Source organism: Ciconia boyciana, chromosome 8 (assembly GCF_034638445.1).
Source record: "Ciconia boyciana chromosome 8, ASM3463844v1, whole genome shotgun sequence".
Classification (NCBI taxonomy): Eukaryota; Metazoa; Chordata; class Aves; order Ciconiiformes; family Ciconiidae; genus Ciconia; species Ciconia boyciana.
Genome location: NC_132941.1, coordinates 67,308,693 through 67,327,110, shown reverse-complemented (window position 1 = coordinate 67,327,110; position 18,418 = coordinate 67,308,693). Strand labels below are relative to the sequence as shown.

Sequence of the window (18,418 nt, the reverse complement as noted above, 5' to 3'; positions counted from 1 at the left end):
CCTGTCATCCCTTCTGCGTATTGCCTCCCTTCTGCAGCACAGCCAGCGCTCGGCTCGCACCATTTTGCATTCTCAGAGACACGTTCCGAGAAAAATTCCAGAAAAATTCCCATCAATTCTCAATAAAAGTTACCTGGTGACTGTCTAAGTGTGCCTCAAAAGAAGTGATGTAAGTGCCTTCATTGGCATGCCTAAGGTGTTGCAGGACTGTCATTAAAAAGATAAAGTTTATCATATTTTTGTGCCTTGTTCTTTCTGATATAATAGCTAAAACCTATTAATAACACCAAAACATCTCAAAAGGTCAAGCAGCATACAGCAAGATGAAGGGAATTGTCAAGAAGCTTAGGCAATCATCTTAGCACTCAAGACATTTGCCAGGGCTATTTAACTAATATGTGATGTTCACTTTTAATTTCAATATAGTGCCATTTGGGCAAAAATGTTGTATTTTTTAATTAATTACAATGTCAGCAGCTATTAAGATTAAAAGAAAGACCACATCAATAATAAATACTTAATCCAAAGAAAGGATTACAAGAAGAGCAATAAAAATCAATTTTTAGAGCTGGAAAATTGTGACTTTTTCCTCACTTGACTGGTATTTTCATTATATTGACAAAACCATGATCTTACCTGACACTGACATTCGCCTAATGAAATAGCAGCCATGTATAATGATGTAAGTACTTGTCAATTTTGCTACAGGAGAATACAATGCTACGGCACTGGTGTTACATTACAAAGACATTTTCTTGCTCTTCATCCGATGCAAGAGAAAACAAGAAGAAGAAAGCAGAGAAATTGCACATCTTTTTGAATCTTTCTTTACTTTATCATGGAAGATTAAAATTCTTCCACGTAACTTCTGGAACTCCTCCATGTCGGTAACACATAAGCAGGCAGCAGGTAACTGCCATATCTTAATCTGCATGAAGACTGAGATGCTGCAATTCTTGCTTACTTTTCTGTTCTGCAGGGCTTGGATGTGGGGGAGTAAAGCAAAAATCCTGTGTTCACGTAGTGTTAAAAATGCAAATAGCAAGCCAGAAAATAAGCAGGATATGTGGCAATGGGATACTGATCCATTAACTCATTAAGGCTGGGAAAACTATTTTTTGTGACAAATCTAGAAAAATTCAGAACTGAGGCACTGTATGTCCTAAACAGTTCATCCATGGGAACAGGGGCAGAACGGTGAAGAAATCTTGCCAGATTTGTATCTCGCCACACTTGCAACAAACGCCTTTCCCAGTCTGACCTCCTGTGGACGGCCACGTGGGCAGAGGGGACAGTGGAAGGTGACAGGACACCGGCCACGTCACGCCACGGTGCGCTGCTAGCGACAGAAACCCGCACACTGCCATCGGCTTGCCTGGGGAAACAGCTAGGCTCAGGGGGACTGTGAATTAAAAATAAAACCAACCACTTCTAGAAAAGGGTAATGCAAATTACTAGAAACACAGAAAGACTTCACTTGCAAAGGATTAAAAAATGCGTGATGCTGAGAAAAGCTAACTAGCAACAAATTTTACATACTTAATTGTTAGCTTGGGCATTTATCCCTTTGAAAATTGTCCTACAGTGGACTGCTGAGCTGAGAGAGGAAACAAACGAGGGGTGACATGACAGAAACATTTGAAGTGCTAAAGAGAGGGGAAAGACCCTCTCTTTCAAAAGAGCACATTGATTAAAAAAATCAGAGCTGTCAACATTAGGTTTGAACAAAGAAAATTCTGGTGGGTATAGAGATAGCAGGACCATTTTCCTTGTTGGAGTGAGAAACTGAATCATCTTAGCTGCACCTTAAACCCTACACCGACGGAAGAAAGATAAAGAAGCTTTCATAAGAGGTGAAGCAGTTACAGCCATTTCCCTCTCAGTCCACGAAGAACGTCTGCCAAGTCTGTCTACAGCCACTTCAGCACTTGTACAGACAGACAAGAGGCTAAAAATGCTGTAACTGGCATGTGGTTATTTACCTGTTAGGGAGAATATGTATTTTTCCAGGACGCAGAATAGAAGACTCAAAGACAACCACCTTCTCACATAGCGATCCTACCTTCCTGTGGCAGTAAAAATGTTGAAAGATGCTTGTTCACTTAGTGCCCATAGCCTCAGATGGAAGCAGAATGGAGCTCTTTCAACCATTTCTCCATTTTATGACTATCAGCTCATAGCATCATCTTACAGCAAGCATTGTAAATAAAATCACAATAGCAATTTATTTTCATTTCTCTGCAAATGAATAAAAATTGGATCAACAGCCCATATAGATTCTTCTTAATTGAATCATAGCTATCCTGGAAGATTATATGGCTATACGATAGAACATTTCAAAAGACACAAACCACAATGAATGCTGATGTGAGTGTCACCTTTAGCTAGACACTAATGACTGCTCTTTATCTAGCTCCAGACTCTCTAAGGAACAAATTACAGTAAAAAGAGAAATATAACTCAATGAGAATGTGACGCACTCTGCACATTCTCATATAAAGCCATTTTCAGGGCAAAATCAAGCAGGCAACAAGTTATTTGCAGCCATTTCTTTTTTAAGAGGCATTCTCTCTTTTCTTCAGTTGTCTGTGTTTAATTACGCAAATTCTCCTGGGAGTGGTATTTTTTTACAACGCATCCAATCTAGCCTGTAGTTACATCAGTTATACTCTACTAGAAAGACACGGTAGCCACCTGAGGCAGCTCCAGGAGAACCTATTACTGGAAAATAGGTACAAAGGAGTAAAGCCCTTACGAAAGATGAGCTGGGGGCTTAGAGTGCCGCCAGAAGCGGCCCCAGCTCACAAGCAGCCTCGGCAATCCCTCTCTGCCCTCCACACCGTAGGACAGCGAGTTTGCTTCTGTGAAAACAGCTGGCAAAAACCCCTCCAGGAAACCTCAGGGCTTTTATTTTCAGTATTTCTTCAGAAAGAGCCACAATTCTGTTCACATTAGGCAGACAAAGTGAAGAGTGACTTAGTGTACCCACACCATTTTGTTTTAAGTGACACCTTTCTGTGTGACACCTGCAAGTTCTTAAAGTTCTGGGTTTTGGACTGCTGATTATCCAGCCAGATCTTTGCTTCCAAACCTGCTATTGCTTATACGGATTTCTTTTTATCATGAGAGAAAAAACAGATCTTTAATTTACAATTTGAATAACAAAGGCTGCAAATTTATTAATAACCTGTTCAGTTATTAATGCCAAAAAGAAAAGAAAACAAAACAAAAAGAGCCCCAAATGCTGAAAATAACAGAATAAGGGCAAAATTACTGACTAGGACTATCAGAAATCATCATTCACTTATTATGGAAATGCATTTGTTGTGTCCTTAAAATGATAATCATGTATATTTTCCATTACAATGCATACAAGTACAAAATTATTCTTCTGCTAAAAATACAACCTAAATAAAATTCAAAATGTGTGTGTGTGTAAACAGGAAGGACATACGAGTTAAATTTTTGACAACTACATCAAACATGCAAAAGCTCCAGCCAGCAGAAAAACAAGACGAAAGGAAAAAGTGTCTTTGACTGTATTTGACAGGCTGAAAGTAACAAGACAATTTTGCTGGATTTACTCTTTAAAGAGCATATTATACAAACACGTTAATTTTGAGAGCACTTAACCTTAGTTTAAAGGGGGGGGTGGCTGAATATTAATGAGATGAGCCTCAGGGTGTTTAATGAAAAGCTGTCTTTTTGAATGTGATCTAGGGTTTTAAACCTTTGTTAGAAGACATTTGGATGGAAGGTTTATTTGCCCTGGGAGTGCATTCTATCTGGATACACAGAAATTTCACTAAACGTTTGAAGGCACACGATTACAGAGCGTTTTCATTTGATGTTAAAATCACTGTTGCAAAAAATAAAGAAAATTAAAAAAATACCCCCCCGCCCCGCAAAGCGAGCTACTCCTAGCATCTTCTCAAATGACCCAGATCTTTAGAGTGAAGTTTTCCTTTGCCTAGAAACTAAGTGGCTTTTCTTTTGCTCATTCAGCTGCTAGTTCTGGGAAAAGCCCAAAGAGAAACATTTAGATTGGAGGGGTCTTTGAGAAGATGTGACAGTTGACTGATGAGCATCCATAAAATGACAAAGAATAGTTGTGTGGAGCCGGTGCATCACATCGCCTCTCCCTGGGAAACTAATTGCTCTGAATTGTTAATAGTAACATTATTTTTCTGGCAATCATTTCTTTTGAATACCCAAAATGAGCATGAAACAGCTCCTTTGACCGGACATAAAAGTTAAATGTCCCAATGTTGATCAAATTAACTTCAGCTATGTGACAATGGACTATATTTGTGAGAAAATAATGAAGGGCACAAAGGGGAGCTTTATGCCAAGATTTCACAGTTGTAATGTAAAAATGTTTCTGTTGAACTAGGCCAGGGAACATTTCAATAGGAAAACAGAAGAGCACTGTCACTTTCGTTAAAAAAAAACCACATTCATTTTATGGATCTGAATGCTCTAGATAATTTCAGGAAGTTTAAATGGCTGGCACACCAAGAACCACAGTATCAGGCTAACATCTCACGTCCTTGTCCTTCGCAAACTCTCTTCTAATACTTTTAAAGGACCCTATCCTACAGCTTCTACTCATTCCCTAGCCAGGCTATTAAATTCAGCAGACACTTTTCCCCAGTGAGTCTCTAAAGGACATGACTAATATGCCAATATGATTAATTAATATGACATATGCACAAGCATTAATTACAGCGGCGGTATGAAAGACTAAACTAAAATGTAATCTGCATTTCCTTTCTTACTCTCATGTACAGCTTAAACCCTCCAACTTTAGAAAATACAAAAATGCAAGTATTATGCGAATAGGGCTAACTGTACATGGGAATCGTCCAAAATGGGCCCGGAAGAATTTTTTTGCCCCACAAAATACAAAGCAGGTGTTCTTATTCTCATTTATAAAGCAAGCTCAGTTTTGACTGTATCTGTGTCTATCTGGCACAACGTAATTGACTTCCACGAATTTAGTTTGCGTTTACATTAGCGCTGACAAAGACTCATTACACATGCCAATTTTCTACATGTACACTGTATATGTATTTGTAAATATACAAGCAAGTATTTGCTTAACACCAGTGTAATTCCAACTCTCTTAGTCTTTAAAGAGTCTATCTAACACCACATTTTCTTCACACTTGCTAAATGACAAATGCTAAAAACAATCTGGCTCAGCACATACCAGCTAGCTGTCTTTAAAAGCATTCTTCTCGCTATATAATTCATTTTTAACATTATTAAAGCTAAATCACTTCAGAACACCATTGTAAAATGAAACCTTTCTACTTCCAAAACATGCTATTATGATTATTAATAGATTCCCTCAGGAGAAAACTTTTAGCGGCAACTTTAAATCATTCACTTGACACTTTTTCCTTTGTTTTTTTCCCCCTTCACCCCTCCCCTTCTCAGTAATTTAGAGATGTTGCGCAGCTTCCTGCCTATGTGTTAAAAACTTGCAGTTAGAGTAATTTTGGGGAAACCATCTTCCCTGATGATTTTAACAGTTAAACCAATTCATTTGAGCTTTATTTGCAAGCTCTTTTCTTTTTTGTATTTCAAACTCCTGTGATAGCTTTTACCTTACGTGAAAAGGCTGTACTTAATTCATGTTTATGAAGATGCAGCGTGAACAGAACTGCGCTTTCACTTACTCCCACAGTGACCTAAATCAACTGTGAGAAGGTGTTTCTCTGTCATTCAGTGAAGGTTTAGCTCATTAAACTGTTTTCCTTCTCAGTATTGTCCACGGGGTTTGAACTGCATTGCTGTTAAATGCTCTTTAGCAGTTTAAAGGCTTTAAAGGAAAAGACTTATCAGTCTCTGTTTTTAACAGCACTAAATCTGCATTATTAGTTCATGCAGATAAGGGGATTTAAAAGCTCAGCTTGAAACCTCTCTCTTCTGTATTTATCTGACACTGCATAGTTCCAGTAGCTCAGCTGGAAATGTAGATCTATGAAGCTTTAAAGAGAGATTAAAGCCAAGAAAAGAAGTACTTTTCCCCCTATAGACGCTCTCACTTTCCCTTTTCCTACTGTCTGAAGGAGTGATGGCAGACAATGGCCAAAGATGGTTCCCAAAACCCCCTGAATGGGGACACTGTTGGTGGTAGCATTCATTCAAAGTGAGCTTCAGTGTATTGTCCTCCCCAATCAGCAGATCAGAATAGAGTTTGCTGGTGGCTGCCAAAAGGTTAGCAGTGCCGATGAAAGGGGTTTCCCATTATTCACTGCTCTTACAGAACTCCCCTTTTGTGCGAGTCAGCCCATCATTTCACTATGGAGGTCCGGATCTGCGGCTGGCTGCTCCCTCAAAATGAACAATTCATCTGAATGCGAGCTCGCAGTAGTAGTGTGCAACCTAAAATCGAAGTTTTTCTTTTCTAAGGACAGGGGAGTTGGGGCAGTTTTTGGCGGTGTCACATTTTAATGATATACCATCATGACATCTCTGACCCACAGCTGACACTAACACTACAGTCCTATTACCTTACCCTTGCCAGGGCATCGTGGGAGGTCCAAAGCCAAAATTAGCTAATGAAGCACGCTGTATGCTGTAAACAAGTGTGCAATAAATAATGCAAAAGGTTTATACAGGTTTGCTAAAGCTCCCTCAGGCAAAGTGTAAAAAAAGGAGAGGAGACCAATGGAGCCAAGAAAAAATGAAATAAAAGTAGGCCTTTCCCACACTGCTGTATGTAACAGAACTCTAAACTCCGTGTCTTAAACTGCACTGAGAGTAGATCCTGATCTTACTGTGTCTCTGTCCCCTAAATAAGGGATCTTTTATAAACCACTGCATGCTACCTCTTTACAAATCTTCCGAGTGCCTCCAGTGTTTTCTGATGATTGGAACGGGTTTTACAAGTGATACAAGAGAAAACATGCTGGATTTTTCCTCTTCATCCTTGTATCACCCCTAAAAGTGAAAATAAATGCCTATTTTGGAGATACTCCTACTTAGCCCTCTGCTGGGGTGCGCAGGAAAAGCACTTCTTCATACACAGTGGAAAAAGCAGTCTCTTTTGCTAAAATATCTGCCTGTGTCTAAAGAAGATAAAACTTACAGAAAAAAACCACAACTTTGGATAGAATGTGACTGAAAAGGTATTTATACTCCATTCCACATTTCAGAACCTTTTGCAGTGAAAATCTACATAGGGGAAAATGACAACACTGCATACACAAAGATATTTTTCAACGCGTAACTTAATTTGGCTCAGGAGTGTCTTTAACTTCTAGGTTGCTGCCAGAGAGAGTCATGAGAGTAAACGGTTACTTGTCAGTGGTGCCGCACACAGGGAAGGCTGCAAGCAAGTGCCAGAAGGAAGAGACACGTCGAACCCGTCCCTCCTCTCTGCCGCCCTGACCACGCTCCAAGTCGTGTTGAGCAACGACTCCCCACGAGACCCAGGCACTCGCTCTCCTCCCCTCAGCTAGCCGCAACGCGCTAGCCCTCGTCACCGACGTGGCACCCACCGCCGGTCCGTGCTGGGCGGTGGGACGGGGCTCAGCACCCGCCGGCTGGGCTGGGACTTCCCGCGCCGCAGCACCCGGTGCCCCACAGCAAGGCCAGCCAAGTGACCCTCGCCCAAGCTTCGCTGCGGGGAAGGGCAGCAGCAGTCCAGAGCCCGTCTGGGCCTCGCTGCAGAGAGCTCTCAGCCTGGCACGCGCCGGCACCCGCGGCACCGCTGCCAGAGGCAGCCCCGGCACACTGCACACCGCCGCGGGCCCCTGGACACCAGGGATCAGGGCAGGAAGACAGCACATCAAGTGCTCTGCTTTTATTTTTTCCAGCCTAAGCAGTTTGTTTTCAGCACCATCTCGTGCCACAGACCGCAGCGTATGCCATGGCTGCTTTGAAGAGGCACTGTAAAGCTCTCTTTCTCAGGCAAACATGAAGTCAAGCAGTACCTCGTAAGAGAAATACCTAGTTACTTTGCCAATACACGTATGCCCATGCAGAAATATTTTTTTCTTAGTCAAGAAAAAGCTGTCTTTCTTTCTGACTTTATAACTGCTAATTAGGGCAGCTGTAAATTGTTGGGTATTTTTGGGACTACCCTCTGTATTGTACTACCCATCAGATGAATCAACTCTGTAACACCATTATAAACCATGATGTTATTAATAACAGTGATGACTGCACACAAATGCTGTGTTGCTGCTTGAAAAAGATTAGCTGCCTACTGCACTCAGCTAGTATTGAGATTAAAACACCACAGGGTTTAATGTTGAGGGGGCTGGAGCTCGTGACTTAGGAGGAGGGCTGAAAGAGCTGGATTTGTTCAGTTTACAGAAAAGATGGCTACGGGAGGATTTTCTTGCTGGCTTTATCTATTTGGTAGTTACAGAAAAGACAGAGCCAGACTCTTCTCAGCAATGCACACCAAAAGATGAGGGGCAATGGACACAAACTGCTTTGAGGGAAATTCTGACTGTATATTAGGGAGAAAAAGTTTCACAATGAGGGTAGTCAAACACAGTGATGGGTGGCCCAAAGAAGCTGCAAATCACCGTGCCTGGAGCTTTTCAAAGCTCAGCTGGATAAGCCTTGAACAACCTGATCTGATGTTGAAGTCAGCCCTGCTCTGAGCAGGAGGATGAACAAGAGACTCCCAGAGGTCCCTTCCAACCGGAATTATTCTGTTATTCTGTAACTGATAACTTACTTGCATGGCAGCTTTATTAGACTCCATGCAGACTAAAAAGAAGCTAATCTAACTAACACATTTAAAAAATAAACCTGCTATCTACTCCACAAGTTCTGTTGACTTCAGAGAGACTCTCCAATCCCAGTAATTTAGCCTAAAAGAGTCAGTGTCATAAACTGATCTGTAATTGGCACCATCTAGAAAACTCTGATAAGAAGTGACCATTTTCAGTTCACAGAATAAAAACCTCTACATTTCTGAGTGTGCCTTTTGAAACATCTTTTATACGCTGCTTATGAACACAGAAGATTGAAAGAGGCTAGTAAAGGCTAATACATACCTATCAAGTACATAGCCAAGAGCCTTATGCCGTATTCCTGAGTAAACCGATGGGCTTGTTTCCCAAGCAATTAAATTGGAAGCATCATGGAAAAGATGAATGTTTACCAAGTCAAAGGCACTATGACAAAAAAGGAAAAAAATAAAATGATTCAGGATAAAAGAAAAAAACATTTGTTGCATCAGCAAAGCATTCAACATAATAACACTTACTGTATTCTCTCTTATGTTACCTTAATATTTATTCACACAGACTGTGCAAATTAAGCTATCATCATCAGAAAATTGTCAAAGACTATCATCAAACTTATGACAACTCATCCACAGGTAAGGCTGCATCTAGGCTTTTGCTTACAATATGCATAATATGAAAATGAAAAGCTATTTGTCAGTTACAATTCACAGAAATCAAGCAGTACCCTCTCACTGAAATATTTTTAAAACAAAATTGAATGTGCAAACAAACAACTTCAAGTTTATAAAGCTGTAGCTAAATACCTAGTAGAACTGTGGCTTTGCAATAAACTAAATGAAAAGCTATTGATAGGAGAATTTTACTGACATTAAAGGCTAAATCGTATCACTGCAACTCCTTATCTGTCCCTGTGTGGAGAATGCCAAGACAGTAGTGGTCAATCTGCACGCCACTTCCAGTCGGGAAGAGGACACAGGCTGTTTAACTCGGACTGTGCCTGCAGGATCATAGAATCACAGAATCATTCAGGTTGGAAAAGACCCTTAAGATCATCAAGTCCTACCGTTAACCTAGCACTGCCAAGTCCACCACTAAACTATGCCCCCAAGTGCCACATCTACACGTCTTTTAAATACCTCCAGGGATGGGGACTCCACCACTTCCCTGGGCAGCCTGTGCCACTGCTTGACAACCCTTTTGGTGAAGACATTTTCCTAATATCCAATCTAAACCTCCCCTGGCGCAACTTGAGGCTGTTTCCTCTCATTCTATCGCTTGTTATTTGGGAGAAGAGACCGACCCCACCTCTCTACACCCTCCTTTCAGGTAGTTGTAGAGAGCCATGAGGTCTCCCCTCAGCCTCCTTTTCTCCAGGCTAAACAACCCCAGTTCCCTCAGCTGCTCCTCATAAGACTTGGATGAGGAGCTAGCCTCCGAAAATCATTACAATTGGTAAAATTTCACAGCTTTGCTTCCTAACCTGAAAGACAGGAGTGTTAACTCATCCTCTGCTACTTTGCAGTGAGGCAGGGAGTCAGACAGTGGTGCCTTCATCTGGCTGCGGGCTGGCTCAGCCAAAGCCCATCGCATTGGCTTCCCCTACCAACTACGGTAGTGCACTCTAGAAGGAAATAACCCCAAGGGGTAAATGCTGTCTCGGCTTGGGGAGCTTTGCCCTCCAGGAGGAACAGGCAGGAGTCGAGGACTGCTGTTACAGCGCCCAGTGTCTGCCTTGGGGGATGGCCAAAGACTGACAGAAGAGATTTCTGAAAAGAATCATATTGCTTCTATGGAAAATCTATGGATGTGGGTTTGGTTGAGGCCAAGAGAAATAGGGATGTTCTGGAAGTTCCTTCTTAATCAATGAAACCAACTTCAAACCCCTGTGAAACAGAAACACCTTATTTTGCCCCCCTGCATAAAAGCTAAATCATAGAATCACAGAATGGTTTGGGTAGGAAGGGACCTGACAGATCATCTAGTTCCAACCCCCTGCCATGGGCAGGGACACCGTCCACCAGACCAGGTTGCTCAGAGCCCCATCCAGCCTGGCCTTGAGCACTGCCAGGGATGGGGCATCCGCAGCTTCTCTGGGCAGCCTGGGCCAGTGCCTCGCCACCCTCATCGTAAAAAACCCCCTCCTTATGTCCATTCTAAACCTACCCTCTTTCAGTTTAAAACTGTTGCCCCTTGTCCTGTCACTACAGGCCTTGGTAAAAAGTCTTTCTCCATCTTTCTTCTAAGCCCCCTATCTATAGTGAAAGGCTGCAATAAGGTCTCCTCGGAGCCTTCTCTTCTCCAGGCTGACCAACCCCAACTCTCTCAGCATTTCTTCATAGGAGAGGGGTTCCAGCCCTCTGACCCTCCTCTGGACCCGCTGTAGCAGGTCCATGACTTCCTATGATCACTATGTGTCCACCGTTTTCCCATCCATTTGTTGTGACAGCTATTTAGAACTACATCCTGTCCAGTGTTAGTGCGGAAGTTCCTTGACACAGGGACTGGAATTTGCTATGAGACTGCACAACACTTGGCTGATTTGGGCTGGTAACCGTATTTTCAACAATAATAACACTGCTAGCCTCACAACGTACCTGTATGCAACTATATTCTTGTACCTTAAATCACTTCACACCATCCCACTTTTCACTGTGGCAGAAAACCTTCACATAGAAGGAATATTCTGTTACAAACACGCCTAGACAGAGGAATCTCCCTACGTTAATCGTCCCCTACGTTAATCACACACGACGTGTCACTGCCAGTGGGCTGGGAGTCACCCGGAAGGCAAGCTGTCTTTCTGAGCTCTGGTTTCCCACTGCCGACAGACAGGACACATCTGAGTGGCAAGCAGACAGCTATCCAGCTGTTATGGCCAAGCTGGCATTCTGCTTTATATTTGCTCTGCTTGTGGCTTTTTGTGTCCTAAAGACCTGGTCTGCATTTTTAAAAACTACCGTCTCTCAGCTTTGCTATTAAGCTCTTTCGGTGATGGGACATGGTGAGTCACAATGAAACTAGAAAACGTGGAATACTCTTTTCACACAGATTTAGCAACACCACCACCCCACTGCCCCCCTAACAAAAACCCCTCAAACAACGCAGTGTATGCAGGAGTTCCTGCATACTGCATTGAGGGACTGAAGGAAAGGTGTCTCCTATGAAGCTCCGGAAGGGACACTTAAGGGATAGCATTGACAATGTTATCTTTTGGAAAGGAGGTCCCTCCAGCACCTCCAGAAAGCTCCTACATGCATAATACTGCTATGTGCTAAAAAAGCTGTTGCGCTTTGAGGGCACAATTTTGGTTAGTGTTCAAAAAATACATTTTGGGTAGGTTCCACAAATACACATAATAATTATTATACTAGCATTGGACTGACAAGGGTAAAAAATTTCTTGGGTGTAACTGAATAGATTTCTTTAAACTTCTTTTAAACTATGAAGAAACAGAAATTACATACCAGAGTAGAGGTAAGTCTGACCTAGAGGACTGTTATAAGAAACAAGGCTATTTAAAATGCTCTATTCTCACATTCAGAAAAAATGCTGGCAAAATTTGGTTGTAGCTGATCAAAAGTAGCCAGCACTTAAATGAGAAAAGATGTTATGGGAAGAGTAGAGGCAAAATGAAACCGCCACAGCTCTAAGTGCCACAGCCCAGTCTCGCTGACATTTCTAGGCGGGATGGGGGCGGTTGGACTAGACCCGTTTTAAGCTCTCTGTCCAAGTATGCCTCAGTACTGTTCCTGGCCTCGGCAGCTCAGGCACATTCCATGGACAAAGGATCTCTGTCAGCTCCCCTTCACAGACGTAGGGGCTCTTGGTTTTCCTGTCCGAGACCCCTTGAAACAATGCTGATGGCCACAGAAATGCTCCTCAGCCAAGCGCTGCTCTTCCAGGAGCGTGTATTTTGTGGCTATACCCCCTTCTGGCAGCTCTTATCTTCAATAGTAGCTGCAGACACATACTGATGATTTGCGAAGGGCTCCAAACCCATGCATTCTCCACCTTAGGATAAGCTAAATGCAGAGATGCTACCAGATAAAGCAATAAAGCACATGTTCTCCTTTCTCTGCTTCACTGATGAATACCGTTTGGGCTTAGCCCACAGCCACCTACGGATTTCAAGCTGCCTCTTCCCAGAAAAATCCACTGAATGTCCTCTCAGTGTCTTCCCTCTCCCTTGGCCTTACTGCTAATGAAAGGTCCATTCAGTGAGTTTTCAGTCCCCTTTGTGAGGTGAACCACAGCTCAGCCCCATCATCTGACTGTATTACTTTGCCTGGGATTTCAGATTTAAAAAACAGTTTTTCCCTTTATAGGAGCCAAGCATTTTGAATTTGAACAAATGGCTAAATCATACTGACTTTGCATTAGTAGTCCTGTGTACAGACGTCTCTTTTATGAGAATTCGGTGTGGAGATAAAAAACAACAGAGAAGGCAAACACACCTCATGTTCAAAAAGGAGTTTGCAGCCTGCCAGTGAGAACATAGGAACAGACTTTGGCAGAGAGAGGTATCAAGCAGAAACCCCAGCTGTGCACAGGGAAATTCCCCAGATCCTGATGGTGTCAGGGAACGGATTTGGACACAGCAAGTCATGGCAGTCAGAACAGCGAATGCATGATAAAGATACACAGGTCACCAAGCAGCCGGCACAAAGGCCTCTTCCAAAGATACTGGTGGGGTTTTTGTGGCTACAGGGAACAGTGTATCTTGCTGAATGAACTCTCAGTGATGATAAAGTAGTCCTTCTAACCTTTGCATTAAGATATATAATTAGTACGTAACTACAAACCATAATCTGGAGATGATGGCTTGAGATGCCCATTCCTGTCTGTCTGAAGGATAAACAGAGAGAACCCCAGTAGGACAGGGAGAGACCTCGTGTCACTAACTCACCTCCTGTGTGAAGGTATCTATAATCCATCCCCATTTGCCTAAAACCTGCTTGTTCTTAAAACTTTCTAATGAAGGACCTTCCACCTAGAATTTCCCTGTCCTTAAATTAAAACTCTCATCATATTACCTGTTGTCCTGCAAATGAAACTGATTTCCTTCTGCCCTTTCTGCCGGGGAGACAGACAGCAACCAGTCTCCCAGACGTGGCGAGCCAATTTTTTTCAACTCCTACGCAAATAGTCCTACCATCCTTGAGTCTCCTGTTCTTTTTCCAGCTTACCTAAAGCACAGCACTCAAAACAAGACAGAGTACTCTATCAAAGGCCTTGGCAGCACTCAGTTAAATAATTACCATACCTTCCCCCCTTCATGTCCTTCACGTGATGTCTCTATTAACACATCTCAGTAAGATAATAATGAACCATATTCAATTTCTTCTCCGTTGATCCTTTTCTACAGTATGGGTAATGAGTCAGTTACTCCCAATATTGTATTTGTGCTTTTGAATTCTCCTCTCAAAGTGCAATGCTTTGCACTTCCCTGACTTTAATCTTGCAATCCTACTTTCTCTAAAATATCAAAACAATTTTGATTGCTGATTCTGACCTCTGATATACTTGCAAACATTCCTAGGTTGGTGCCATACCTACATTTTATATATGTATTCTCTACTACATCCTCCCTACCAAATATGAACTATATATGTAAACCGTATTTAAGACTGTAATGCATTCAGGGCACTATCTTGCACCTATTAACACAATAACACTACGAACTATTGGAATAGAAATAAATACCACCACCCTCCTTATATTCAAGATACTACAAAAAAAAAGGGGCAAAAAAAAGTGCATGTAGTTACGTAGATCTCTCTCGTTTTTTCTTAAAGTGAAATCTCAGAGTGCCCCAAGATTCCTTAATTCTTCGTTCACACTAAAGATAAGCTAATGAAGAATAATGGATGTGAAAAACCTGGATTCACAGAGGAACTCAAGTGGGGCAGATCACTGAATCACAGAGGAGGAAAAAGAGAACAGTTCTCTGAAATCTTTTAAGGTCACTTCTTTTGGTTTTTGGAAGCCCTCTGTTTTTGGCATGAGGTACATTCTATAATGATGTTTCCCTAGGCAGGGAAAATTAATAGCTCCCTTCAAGGATTCACAGGGAAGTATTAACAAGTCTCCTGGCTACATTTTTATTGAACTATTAGTATGTAGAAGTGTATAGATCAAAAGTCAGGATTATGAAAACGGCCAGAACTTTGTTATATGCATAAGCACATAGACTGGGTTTAAACACGTACTATACCATGAACAGACACATCATGCACTTAGACCTAATTAGGTGTATTTTCTAACCCCCTGTATTTTCCGTAATGTTTCACTTTCATTCTCCAGAAATTGTTAACAGTAACTTGCCCCTTCAACTTCTCATTAGAAACATCTGACATCTTGTTAGCTCATGGGGATCATAATCGCAGACTATTCCAGACACAAAACTGCCACCATAGCTCACCTCATTACAGATCAGAAAAAGCTGTGAGCCTCCTCACTCTTACTTCCCAATATACCCTTAGGAAACGTAAGCACAGTGTATTATCTGACCGGAACATCTAGCTACAGACTGCTCCTTCCAGGAACTATCCTTTTTTACTATCAACCCGCAAGAAAACATTTCCTTTAAATCTATCTCTGAAGAACATTTTTCTTCTTGGAAGGGCCTAAAAATAAATTCACATTATTTTTTCTGCAAAGAGGAAATCCAAGAGGATAGGAGAGACGGAACCTGGAAAAGTCATGCTATGAGAGGAAAGGCCAGATCAGCAGTTGGTGGTAAATACCCCCTTCTGCAGACCTCTACTGCTGGAATCACATCCCATGTCCTATGGATCTGGAAAATTAACAAGAACCTACATTATCGCATAGCTGCCTGCCTGATTTCTGGGTCAAAAGTCTGTAAAAGGAGAAAACCTGCTACTTTTTCATTTTTCACAAACTGTTTGCTTAATCTAATAAACGTGCTTATGCAAACAAGCAAGAACGCTGTTCAGCACTCAAAAGTCAGCCTGTGTGAACATTTATCAGAATTTAAAATCAAACTTCCAACTTTAAGATGTGTAACGACCACAGGAGGAAGGAAAAAATGTTGAACGTTCACATACATTTAGGTGACTATAACATAAATAAGCAGTAGAGACCAGAACTATGACTAAATGGTAAAAGGTATGGTCAGATTTCCAGATAGGACTAGAGAAATCTGAATCATCTGCGGGTTTATTGAGCTCTCCTTGTGTTAAGACAAGGAAAATTTTCGAGCTCTCTCAGGTGTAGTGTTTTGCACAATCAGCTGCTCTCCCAACATACACTACTACTGTTACTGCTATTATTGTTACTGAAGATAGCATTTTCAAGCACAGATAGTAAATAGCTTCAGTTATGAGATACACCTCTTGTCAACACTAGTTGGCAATGCTTCTTCCAAAGACAGTCATCTAGTGTGTAACACCATAATGACGTTCAACTTCTATTTTCATATAGTTGTCTGCTCCCCTCAGCCGCCACCTCTTTAGGCTGCTGGATGATCCCAAGAGCAAAAAATGTTTGTTTCTTCTGTAGACTTTCACAACACATCTTATGAGAAACTCTCTCTGCTTTGATCACAGCCAGGTTACATTGAACTTAATTAAGTCTTGCTCAGTGGGACGTTTCCCCAGCAGCCTACGAGCGCACAGGAGAGAGGCGTGCTGCCTGCTCCCTGCTGCCCCTCCATCAAACCCTGCTCGTGCTGGGCTGCCATGTGCTTTATTCTACTCTAGGATGAAAATAAGCAACCTCACAGAGAACAGGACCATGCCTTGGGTTTGAAATGGGAATCCTGACCTGAATACGACAAATAAAAAGTTCTGTTCCAGCAGAAGTAACATAGTAGGAACAGGTTTTAAAAAGCTGAATTCCTTAAAGGTAGGGTCCCTCCACTGACTTCAGTGGAAACTGGACTGGGCTTAAAGGGCTGGCTTCAAGAGTTCATAGAGAACAATCTCTTCCCTTAGAAGTCCCAGAGGTGAGGGCTGCATACACCCAGGCACAGGCATCTGACCCAGGTGAGACGCTGGAGAGCCTCGGCTGTGTCAGGCGTGATGGGGAGCAGCAGCGGGGGGACGCCTTTAGCTCCACACTGTGACTCCTGTGGCCTTCGTCACAGACACCAAGCTTTTTTGATCATGCTTGATTGAGAGGTTGCTTATGACCTGAATTATCCCATGCTGATTGCACATACATGTGAATATTAACATCACATTTTGTTATGCGTCGTTACAACTTACTGAGCATTATGTGTTCAATAAATACTAAAGCAAAGCAACTGTTTTGGAACCAATCTGTTCTATGAATAGACCAATCTATACATATGAATACCTTCTTTGAAATAGTTGTTAACAAAAACATACATAATATACACATAATCAGAAATAACTTCAAGATGCAACTTACCAATCAGTAATACACCATCTTGTTCGAATGAAACCTTTCCTGGACCACTTGCACTGAAAAATAAGCAAATAAGAACCAGTCACCTTAAGTAAAGGATTACTGTGAAAGTGAAATGTCCTTATACAGAGAACAAAACAAAATTACGTTCATCCATATGCTGTAACTAATAAGCACTACACACCAACTGAGGTACTTTGAAAATGTATACTGTGTCTCATAAATCCTGGAATTATTTATATTTTTGGTCCTGCAGCAGTTATAAACTTACGTGTAAAATTAATATAAGCCCTGGTAGTTGTTTATAGATGAAAGATAACCAATTAGGAAAGTTTTATAACTGTATTTATGCTTAGCCTAAACCAGCAAATTCTTACTGCCTCTGCACAAATGTCTTGGCTTCTTTGTAATTTTACCTGAACTGTAAAATGTTGTCAGAGATTTACATCAAATTAGAATGAATGAGATCTGCTAGAAGGCTATTTCTCCTGCTGAGCCAACCCACCCAATATTTCTAGAAAAGTTAAGGGGAATTTAAATAATGGTAAAACATTACATTTATCAAAACTGCAACGTCCGCGAGAAAGCCACAAATCAGCTCATGCCAACATATGGCACTTATGATACAGCAAAAGGATTTTTTTCAGCACCACTCCTAAGCCACTGCCATAAATTACAACCTCCCACAAAAAGACATGATTCTGCATCCTATTTATTCACTGTTAACAATGAATGTGGGGCTAGGCTAATGTTCTCTGGTAATGAATATTGCACCAGACAGGCCTAAATAATGATGCCAATGATTTTGTCGCAAAAGACTGCAACTCCTTGTTATGAATAAAGTGCCAGCCATAGCAGAGCATCCCCCCCGTTCAGGGGTACCGCTCTCCTAAGGCACTGCCTTCAGAAGAGACTTGCCGGAGGTATTTATCCACCTCACTGTGAGCGGACAGTCCTCATGAAATTTTGAAGTCCCAAATACTGCTGAGATAGCGAAGTGCCTCACAAAACCTAAATGGGCTGTTTTCTAATCACCCTTCAGGTCACAGTTACCTATCTCCCCCCTCCTGCCCTCTTCAGGCACAAACATGGTAGACACAGTCAAGACCAACCAGGCATAACACCGCTCCTCTGCTAGGGCCCCTTCCCACTGGCGTTCTCCTTGCATTCAAAATATGCAGGTTATGAAGACTTTAAAGTGTTTATTTTACTGAATAAATAATAGCTCATTCTTGAAAGCTTGAATATGAAAACTCTCTACTGATACGCAGTTGTTCTCTTCTGTCCGAACCCAGGAAAATGTGCAA

The 18,418-nt window shown here is 41.8% G+C and overlaps 1 protein-coding gene across 3 annotated transcripts in view; it reads right to left on the bottom strand.

Moving 5' to 3' along the window:
* Window positions 1–18,418, bottom strand: part of INPP5A (inositol polyphosphate-5-phosphatase A) — a 262,058-nt gene that overhangs the window by 88,786 nt on the left and 154,854 nt on the right. For all 3 annotated transcript variants that reach the window (XM_072870885.1, XM_072870886.1, XM_072870887.1), the window contains exons 7-8: window positions 17,115–17,167; window positions 9,027–9,146 (exon numbers count right to left, since the gene is read on the bottom strand). In XM_072870885.1, the coding sequence (XP_072726986.1) occupies window positions 9,027–9,146; window positions 17,115–17,167 (173 nt within the window). The remainder of the gene's footprint in view (window positions 1–9,026; window positions 9,147–17,114; window positions 17,168–18,418) is intronic.